Raw genomic sequence first — 11,091 nt, forward strand, 5'->3', positions numbered from 1 at the left:
ATCTTTTTCTGTTCTCTTCTCTCTCAGCCCCCCTACTTCCCAGTATGGCAGGACTGAATCAGGATCCCACCCCAGATCCACCAGAGCTGCCCTCAGGGGAGATGGCTCTGTCCAGGTGATTGACCAGGAACAGTCTTGGTCAAAATTTTTTGCCCTTGTGGTGGGTGGGTTTTTTGCTGCCTCTCTTCTGGGCCTTGTCTGAGTCAGTGTTGGGGGTGGTCTCCTAGGAAGCTGCTTTTCTAGTCACTCTGGTTTCCACTGTCCATTTATTCTCTGACTTATGACTCAAAGGGTTTAGAAAGGATAACTCAGTCTATGGAATGAGAAAAAAGGCATTTTGATGTAACAAAAGAGGTCTTTGGAGATGTCAGCCCTAGTGTTGTGGATGGCATGGGGAGGAGATGTGCTCTGTCCCCCCATCCTCAATTTTACCTGTGCAGCTGCTATGTCTCTGGTCTTCCACACTGGAAAGGTGTGTGAGGCTCCCAAGACTCTCTCATAACCGGGCTTTTTTTTTTCTCTTTTTTTCCTTTCAGAACATTTTCCAGATGGCCAGGTCACAGCAGAGAGATATGGCCACCTAGCATCCCCTCCCCCACTTTTCCCTTCCCTCCTTGCCCTTGAGACATTCTTTCTCCCTCCTTCTACTCCCTATGTCAGAGTAACCATTAACACTTACAAAAGAGGAGAAAAGGAAAAAAAAAGAAGTCATTGTATTAAAAAGCCCTAAACTGAATATTAATAATCCCCTTTGTGAATCTCATGTCTATGGAATTGAGCTGGTAGAAAACATAGGATGGTCAGCGCCAGAAGCCAATCAAGTGGTCATATGGAAAGCAAATACGCCCACCCAAGCCGCCAAAGGTGTTTTTGTCTTTTGCCCAGGCCTCACACCAACAGACTCTCCTTGGACTATATTTTTAAAACTGGAACTACGAACTCCATCCATTTGCACTGTTCAAACGTATATATGTATGTATGTAAAAAAAAATTATATATATATATATACACAAATTAGCTGCACGTATATACATATATATTTCTTTTTAAATTTCATATTGATGGCAGTACCTTTTTTAGCTTGCATTTTTACACACCTTTCACCAGATTTCATTACTCCTGTCTCTCTCTCTTGTTCTTTTTTCCTTTGAAACAAACTAAAAAAAAAAAAAATTTACAGGGAAAATACCTCTCCTCATGAAGGACTTGAAAAGTTTACAACCTGCTTGGGTTTTTTTTCCTTCCTTTATTTGTGTTGGGTGTGGATTCTGGCCAGAGGTTTGACGTGGAGTCTCAGAGGCAAGAATCAAGGCTCCTTTTGTCTGCCAAGAGGATGGAGGACAGAGGTGCTGGGCAGAGGAAAGGGGAAAGCTTCGTGAATAGCAGATGATATTGTCTGACTGAAATAGTGTGTGTGATCACAAGACTCCTCAAGCTGCTTTTTGGCTCCTCCAGAGATGCTCTAGCTTCGGTATCCTCCTCGTTCCTCACCTCCCCAGCTGTGCTCCACTTCACTTCTCTGCTTCTCTTATGCCCTGGCACCTGGGCTGTAAGCGCACAGATGTGGGGTGGGCATAGAATTGTTCTCTAGGGTCCATTTCCTCCAGAAATCCAGACGTGCCTTGTGGTGGCCTTGTTCCTCTGTCGGCCCTCAGAATCCTTTGGACATGAAATTTGGCTTTATATGGAGGAAGAAAAGGGAAGTAATACCCTTTATACATAAGCACTTCACCAGACCAAAGTCATGCTTCTTAAAAATAGCTTCTGGGGGCAGCAGTGTTAGGGATTTGTTCATGGTTTTATGAGTATTTGATGCCCTCCACCCTTGGCCCTGCCAGCCCAGCCCAACCTCCACCATTGAAATCAGTTGAGATCCAAGGTAGGAGATCCATCAGAGAAATGGTGGATGACTGAAATTGAGAAACACAACGAAGAGGGAAACCTTTTCACCCAGAGAGCCCCTTCTGACTTGTTATACCTTAGACAAAATAGCTGCTTGTGAAGGGGCTGCAGAAAAAACACTAGAGCAGCCTAGGATGCTGCCATGAACACTTCTCAGTCTCTCTCCTCCCCTCTAAAAAAAGCAAACTCCAAAGTCCTGAGGGTGGCTTGGTTAGCTTTACAGAAAGTAATTCTAACTTGAGGCTCTTAGTCTCCCTTGAGCAGAGCTTGGGAAGGGTTTGAAATGTATTTTAATTATCTCTATCTCAATCACAAATGTATTTGTAGAAAGTTGAGAGTCTACTTTTCTTCCTCTCTTACCCTTCCTGTCTTCCTGGCCTCTGCCCACCTGGTGATTTGGTTTGGCATAGAATGCCTCTCCATCACTAACTTAGGTGGACTTGGAATCAGACTTGGCAGAGTTCAAGATGTTTAAAGTGACTGCAAGTGACTCCACATTTAAAGGCTTTTAAATATAAGATTAACGTTTTTCATTTTTGGTTTTTAACCAATTTTAAGACTGAGCCAAAAGCTTTGGAAAGAATAAGCTGGTTTCCTCCTCCAAGCTGCTGGGAGGTTTTTGGCTAGTTTTGTTCACATTTCAAAGTGATAGAAACCCACCCCTCTCTGTCATGGGGAAGGACTGAATGACCAGAAAACCATTGAATTGCAAAATTGCTGGCCTCAGAATAGTGAGAGAGACATAGTTAATGTCATTTGGATTTGTCTGCCCCGTTTGCATGGTGATAGATCAACACTGGGGAGGAAGAGATGAGAGAGCAATGCCTTCCAGATAATGGACTCTTGATTTTCTTTTCAGTTTTCCTTCAAATGAGTCCCCCCCACACACACACTTAAAAAGGAAATCTGCTGCAGCTGCCATAGTCTATTTCTGACATTGTATATTTATCCTTTATGCTTGGGCATTCAGGGAATGGGACCCTATGGAAAGATGCCCAAAAGACTGGATGTGATGGTCTGTGGGCAATCCCCTCTTGAAGCTGCATCATGAACAAAGCATCCCAGTGCAGCTGAGAGGAAGAGACTCTTACAAACATACACCCCCCCCCCCCCCACCTCAGACTTCTGGTGGCAATGATCAACATGGCCCCAGGGACTTGCAGGTTAGGAGAATGAGCCTATCTCTCTATGAACCAGTGGTAGATCTGACATACTTCTCCCCCTCTGCTTTCCATCCTGGGGTTGGCACAGCCTAAATGTATCCCCTAGTAGAGCCAGCAGGGTCCTGGCCCCCTTCCTCTCACTGCCTTTGGTGCCACTTTGTTTCTGTTCTCTGAGACAAGTGCTGAGAAGGAGGAAGAGAGCAGACCTGAGCATGCTCCTGCATTTTAGGGGGGTATCCTTTGGCCAGGTCTCCCATTTCCCAATGCCCATAAACTTTGGCTAGTCCCTCTGACTTTATATTTTACCTAAGCATTTGATAATTTTATAATGGTTTTATGCTTTTCCTATCTCCACTCCTAAACCCCACAGGGAATCAGCTCAGCTACGGTACAGATCTAAGGGTGCTCATGGTAACTTCTTGGCCTGAGCCCTCAAGGAGAGATTAAAATCAAAGCCCTAGCCCTGGCCTACTTCAGTAGGTCTAGTTCAATATGTGGAGCAGCAGGCCAGGGCCCTCTGAAGAAGGGCTTGCCCTTTCTGTCCCATTCCCTGAATCCATTAGCTTAGGGGCCTGGCTCCTGGGCAGCAGTTTCCCCAAGGGTTTCTAGTCCTGGTTGATTTCCAGACCTCGGGGAACTTTTCTTCTATTCAGGAGACTATCACACCCTTAGGCTGTGGGCTCGATTGTTAGCATTAGAGACCCCTCTAGTTGGGTCTCCTCTTGCCCTCCTAGTGTTTCTTTCCATATTCAGCAGCACTTTATCTTGGGGGATGAGGAAGATGTGGTGGTGTTCAAAGAGGAAGAGGAAAATTTTGACCTTAGTGGTGGGTGTTGGGGATACACTGAGCTCCCCCTCCCCGCCCCAGTCTTCCTGTACCACTTCCTCTATCTCTCCACGCCATCCTTCCCCTAGATCCAAGCATGTCATTTCAGGCCTCATACATCCCAGGACAGCATTGGCTTGTTCTCCACAGTAATCATTTGGAATGCATGGACAGTTTAGAACTATGGAAAGGAAACCTAAAAGGAGAGAGGGACAATGTGGAATGGGAGGTTTGGGCCAACTGGTAACATGGAAACCATTGTTGTATCATGTTCCCCTTTTTGAACTTATGATCTGGTTTCAGCTCTCCCCAGCCCATGCACTCTTTTAATTTATTTGACAGAAACTCTAATTGTATTTTCACTGCAGTATCTTGTATTTTTTATTTGTGATTTAAGAAATGTGAAGAGAAAACACCAATGGCTAACAGTGTTTCTTTCATTCCTTGTTCTAGAGCTAACCACTCTAAAATTGTTTGGTAATGTCACTTAGTGTAATTAATTGTAACATATTCTTTTAAATAAATTGATTTATTGATGAAAGTGCTCAGCCTCCCGCTGCTTCTTGGAGGTGGGATATAGGATAAAGAAGAACCTCAGAGCTCAAGGAAGAGTGGGGACTTTCAAGTGCCCATGATCAAGGCAGCATTTTGAATGCTGTGGGCCACCCACAGTCCCTGGCCGTCTCTGGTGGAATTCCCTTTTGAGACTTCATTCCTGCCCCCCCCCCGGAATTTTCTAGAGCTAGTAGGGGATCTTCTCCATTCCAGGTTCCTGCCTATAGGCAGATTTATATGGAAGACAAGCCAGAAATTTAGTCTCAGAGAACTCAGATGGAAACAAATAAAAGAAGCAGAGGGGAGGAGAATTAAATGGGGAAAAAAGTTTCAGGGTTAGCTTCAGTCCCACACAGTTTGGATCTAGGAGAGAGAAGCATCATCATTCCTTAATCTTGCTTAGTGTTCCCTTGGAATCTAAGCTGAAGAGGGGGTATGGATTCTATTCTACATCTAGTATTTTTAACTCTGCCAACCTTTCTTTGGACTTGGGCCCAGTTCATAACCCTTGGTGTCTCAATGCAAGGGGCCCTGGAGTTGAGCTGGACCTATCCAGGGTAGCTCATTTTCAGTGACAGCTCAGGTTCATCCCCAGGCCAAGGGGCTTATAAGTGAAACAATCAGGAACCTTCTACTCACCCACCCACCTCCATTTGGTACTGTTGCTCAATTTAATGGGGGAAGGGATACTAGTTTTGTGTTTTGTTTATGCATTTGGAAGAGCAATGTTTTAGCTAGAAGAGAAATTTAATCAGCATCATTTGTTTGAAATCTGATGGATATTGTCATTCTGGGGAAGTGGAGTGGGGAGATTTTATTTCAATGATGTTTTCAACCAGAAAAGGAACAATATAGAATATCAGGGCTGTAATTCCAGAGAGAGCTATGACTGGACTCAAAGTAGTCTCTGATATGATATTTAGAATTGTTAAAGCCAAGGGAGTCCTTTATCTAAAATGCAAGTGATTCAAGTTCCCTGTGGTCTAGCAAAAGAACCTTGGAGCAGTTAGGCAGCACAGTGGATAGAGCACCAGCCTGGAGTCAAGATGACCCAAGTTCAAATTTGACCTTGGATACTTACTAGCTGGGTGATCCTGGGCAAGTCACCTAACCCTGTCGCAAGAAAAGGGGTGGGAATGGAAACAGGTCTTATTAGACAAAACTTATTTCCTTTTTTGGATGAGGTTAAGAATCTGGAGTTTCAGGAAAATGCTGCAGATACAATTTGCCTAGATTTTAGCAAAGTGTATGATAAAATATTACTTGCTTTTCTCATAGAAAAGGAAAACTGAATTAACCACAATTCAATGATTTGCAATTGATGGAATGGTTGGACTCAAAAAGTAGTTATTGGGGCAGCTAAATGGCGTAGTGAATAGATCACTGGCCCTGGAGTCAGGAGGACCTAAGTTCAAATTCGGCCTCAGACACTTGATTACCTAGCTGTGTGGCCTTGGGCAAATTACTTAACCTCATTGCCTTGCAAAAACCTTTAAAAAATAGTAATTATTAATGATTTAATGTCAATTTGGAATGAGGTTTCCAACTGTGCATTGCTCTCCAAGGAATAACATTTTTATCAGGCTTGAAGACAAAAATGACATATTGATTAAATCCCCAAAGCTGAGAGAGATAGCTCACACATAAGATGAATCAGGATCTAAAAACGTCTTGACAGTTTGGGGCACTCAGCTGAATCCAGTAAGATGAAATGGAATAGGAATAAATCTAAAATCTTACTCTTGGGTTCAAAAAACATTGTGCCCAGGAGTCCACAATGGAGAAGACATAATTAGATTTAAAAGTCTGGACTTTAACATATTACAAGCTAATTATGAGTCAACAATGCCAACAAAAATGTCACAAGAGGCAGAGCTTCCAGGAATCAGACAAAAGCCTTGGCCCTTACCTGGGGTCTAGTGTTCAATCCTGGGGGGTCTCGTCTTAGGAAAGGCATTGAAAGATTGGAGAGTGTCCAGAGAGAGAACTTCCTCACCCCTTTCCATTCCAATTCAGGTTTCTGGGAGTGGAGCTCATCATGACCCATGTCTAATAAGGAACTGGGTATGTTTAACCAGGTAGAAAAGGCTAAGGGGACAAGAGAGCTGTCTTCAAGTATATGAAGGACTGCTGTGTGTGTGGAAGAGGGGAATGTTCTTGTCTGGCCCTGGAGGGAATATGCAGGAGCAAAGCAAATGTTGCAGAGAGAGACAAATTTAGGCTTGATGTTGGAAATGATCTAATGCTAAGAGCTGCTGAAAAATAGAAAGGGAGACTTCAGGACCTGGCAAATTCTCTTGCTGGACATTTTTAAGCAGATGATGGAGGTTGAGATCCATGTATCTCTTTGGAGAAGGGCCAGACTATGGAGGTTACTTAAGTCCCATCCAGCTCTAAAATGATCTTAAGATTCTTTCTTTCTTTCTTCCTTTCTTTCTTTCTTTCTTTCTTTCTTTCTTTCTTTCTTTCTTTCTTTCTTTCTTTCTTTCTTTTTCTTTCTTCTTCTTTCTCTTTCTTCTTTCTCTTTCTTCTTCTCCTTCTCTCTCTCTCTCTCTCTCTCTCTCTCTCTCTCTCTCTCTCTCTCTCTCTCATAATCAGGGTTAAGTGACTTGTCCAGGGTCATACAGCTAATAAGAGTCTGTAACCAGATTTGAACTTAGGTCATCTTGACTCCAGGGCTTGGTGCTCTTATTCTTGATGAAGCCATTCTTACTCTGTGATCACTACTGCCTTTTCTGGCCTTTTACTAGAAATTTGTTAAATAATCTCTTCTAGAGCTAGAAAGAGAAATCCCATTCAAAGTAACCTCAGACAATATAAAATATTTGGGAGTCTATTTGCCAAGACAGACTCAGAATCTTTTTGAAAACAATTATAAAACACTTCTCACACAAATTAAATCAGATTTAAATAACTGGGTAAATATCAACTGCTCATGGATAGGTAGAGCTAATATAATAAAAATGACAATTCTACCAAAACTAAACTATCTGTTTAGTGCCCTACCAATCGAAATTCCAAAAAGTTACTTTAACGAGTTAGAAAAAATTGTAAGTAAATTCATATGGAGAAATAAAAAGTCAAGAATTGCCAGGAGCTTAATGAAAAAAAGTGCAAAAGAAGGTGGCTTAGCCCTACCTGATCTAAAATTATATTATAAAGCATCAGTCATCAAAACTGTTTGGTATTGGCTAAGAAATAGAGTGGTGGATCAGTGGAATAGACTAGGTGTAAAAGCAGGAGAGGATTATAGTAATCTGCTGTTTGATAAACCCAAAGAGTCTGGCCATTGGGATAAAAACTCTCTCTTTGATAAAAATTGCTGGGATAATTGGAAGTTAGTATGGAAGAAATTTAGATTAGACCAACACCTCACACCCTTTACCAAGATAAGATCCAAATGGTTACAGGACATAGACATAAAAAAAAAACAATACTATAAGCAAATTAGAAGATCAAGGACTAGTCTACCTGTCAGATCTATGGAAAGGGGAGCAGTTTATGACTAAGGAAGAGTTGGAGAACATCACTAAAAACCAATTAGATGATTTCAATTACATTAAATTAAAAAGCTTTTGCACAGATAAAACCAATGTAACCAAGATCAAAAGAAATGTAAATTGGGAAACGATCTTTACCACTAATGATTCTGACAAAGGACTCATTTCTAAAATATACAGAGAACTGAGTCATATTTTTAAAACAAAAAGCCACTCCCCAATTGACAAATGGTCAAAGGATATGCAAAGGCAATTTACAGATGAGGAGATCAAAGCAATCCATAGCCATATGAAAAAAATGCTCTAAATCATTAATTATTAGAGAAATGCAAATTAAAGCTTCTCTGAGGTACCACCTCACACCTCTCAGATTGGCCAATATGACCAGAAAGGATAATGATCATTGTTCAAAGGGTTGTGGGAAATCTGGGACACTACTACACTGTTTGTTGGTGGAGCTGTGAACTCATCCAACCCTTCTGGAGAGCTATTTGGAACTATGCCCAAAGGGCAACAAAAATGTGCATACCCTTTGACCCAGCAATACCACTAATGGGTCTATACCCTGAAGAGATGAGGAAAAAGGGTAAAAACATTACTTGTACAAAAATATTTATAGCAGCCCTGTTTATGGTGGCAAAGAATTGGAAATCAAGTAAATGTCCTTCAATTGGGAAATGGCTTAGCAAACTGTGGTATATGTATGTCACGGAACACTATTGTTCTATTAGAAACCAGGAGGGATGGGATTTCAGGGAAGCCTGGAGGGATTTGCATGAGTTGATGCTGAGTGAGATGAGCAGAACCAGAAAAACACTGTACACCCTAACAGCACCATGGGAGTGATGTTCAACCTTGAAGGACTTGCTCATTCCATCAGTGCAACAATTGGGAACAATATTGGGCTGTCTGCAAAGGAGAGTGCCATCTGTATCCAGATAAGGAGCTGTGGAGTTTGAACAAAGTGCAAGGACTATTCCCTTTAATTTAGAAAAAAAACAGATATCTTATTGTCTGATCTTGTTACCTCTTAGACTTCTCTTCTTTAAGGCTATGATTTCTCTCTCATCACACACAATTTGGATCAAAGTACAACATGGAAACAAAGTAAAGACTGACAGAATGCTTTCTGTGGGGGGGGAGCAAGATTGGGGGAAAATTGTAAAACTCAAATAATATCTTTAATATAAATAAATAAACAAACAAACAAGCAAATAAATAAATAAATAGATGATCTCTTCTAGAAGCTTGCCAGAAATCAAAGCCAAGCTCACTGACCTATAAGGAAAGATTCTTTTCTTTTTATTTTGAAAAAAACTGAGAAACATTTTCTTTTTTCCAGACTTCTTCCATTCTCTGAAGTCTCTTCAAATAGCAGATAGTAAGACCCAACAATAACATCTTCTGGCTTCTTAAGGATGTAGTTCATGTAGGTACATTGATTTGAACTTATCAAATCTGGTTAAGTACGATCTTCCCATCTCTGTTTTTATTGGGTATCACCTTCCCATGAGATCATTAAGAAAACAAGTACACATAATCATAAAAATCTGAAACTCCATCATTTTATCAATAGATGCAAAAAACCCTTCTACAAAGTACAATACTATTTGTGCTAAAAATATACAAAATGTAGAACTTGAGGGACTGTTCTTAATATGCTAAACGTGTATATCTAGAATAAAAAACTAGTATTATATTAAATGAGAAACACTAGAAAGTTTCCTAATAAATTCAGAGTAAAGCAAGAATATATTTCCTTTCCTGGAAGTTATTTAACAGTGTTATAGAAATGCTGATAAAACAAAAAGAGATCAAAGGCATAAAAGTAAAGAGAAGATAAAACTATTACTATTTCCTGGCAATACGATGGTTTGCTTAGAAATTTGCCAAAGAAACTAATTTCAGTAAAGAAATAGTATACGAAAGAAATTCACAAAAAACAACAGAATGGTTACACATCAATAACATGGTCAGGAGGATATATGGAAAGCCCCAAACAAAATAACTACAAAATGTATAACATCTGACTAGTCTATCAAGACACACTCAGGATTTATCTAGATACATTTACAAAGAGCAACTTATATAATGGAAACACATTAGAGCTCCTGACTAGGCGGCACCAACATCATTATATAAATGATTATGCTACTTACTTTTATCGATTTACAAATCTACCCAGTATCCATCCATACTTCCCCTACCCTGGGTAACTCATTCTCACTAGTTTGCTATAAGAGATTTACCCAGCATCCTGGTGACTTTTCTCAATTTCTCTAAATATTACAAAGACATCAGTGTAGCACATAAACTATCCATTGCTGATCTTTAATCCTGCCTAGCTCACCTCTTAATCTTTTTTTCTCCATATTTCCTTATTGTTATTTGCTTCAGCCTTCCCACCATTTGCCTCCCCAATGCCTTCTGCCAAAGTCATATAGATTGGATGCATAGATGGATAGATTGGATATTATTGGTTGATAGAGTGGATCTGTCTATTGATGGATAGATTATTGATATTAAAAACATAGGCTTTTTGTATTAGGTTACTTGTTGTCAAGGAGAGAGGGGAAGAAGAAGAATGTGGCACTCAAAGCCTTACCAAAAAATGAATTTTGAAAAAAATAAATGAATTTATTTAAAAAAAGAAAAAAGTTAGCTTTTGTTTCTATAAGAAGTTTGGGGTCATTAAAAGAACTTTGTAATTTTATTTTGCAAAGCAATGGGGTTAAGTGACTTGCCCAAGGTCATACAGCTAGATAATTATTAATTATCTGAGTCAAATTTGAACTCAGGTCCTCCTGACTCCAGAGCTGGTGCTCTATTCACTACACCACCTAGCTGCCCCTATTTTGTAATTTCTTAAAGTAATTTTTTTCCTATTATTTAATGGTCCATTTGTTGTATTGGTCACATGTTTGTATGGCACATATATATGTGTGTGCACATGTAGTTGTTGCTGTTTAGTTGTTTTCAGTCATGCCTGACTTTGTGTCCCCATTTGGGGTTTTCTTGGCAAGAAAAAAGGGAATGTTTGCCATTTCCTTCTCCAGTTCATTTTACAGAGGAGGAAACTGAACCAAACAGGATTAAGTGACTTTCCTAGGGTCACATAGCTAGGAAATGTTTGAGGCTGAATTTC

The 11,091-nt window shown here is 40.3% G+C and overlaps 1 protein-coding gene across 1 annotated transcript in view; it reads left to right on the top strand.

Moving 5' to 3' along the window:
- SNX27 (sorting nexin 27) overlaps positions 1–4,451 on the top strand; it is a 70,133-nt gene extending 65,682 nt beyond the window's left edge. The window contains exon 12 of the mRNA XM_074188847.1: positions 537–4,451. Coding sequence (XP_074044948.1) covers positions 537–584 — 48 coding nt within the window. The 3' untranslated portion in view covers positions 585–4,451. The remainder of the gene's footprint in view (positions 1–536) is intronic.
- The last annotated feature ends 6,640 nt before the right edge of the window (positions 4,452–11,091 follow it).

This window comes from Macrotis lagotis, chromosome 5 (assembly GCF_037893015.1).
Source record: "Macrotis lagotis isolate mMagLag1 chromosome 5, bilby.v1.9.chrom.fasta, whole genome shotgun sequence".
NCBI classification, from domain to species: Eukaryota; Metazoa; Chordata; class Mammalia; order Peramelemorphia; family Peramelidae; genus Macrotis; species Macrotis lagotis.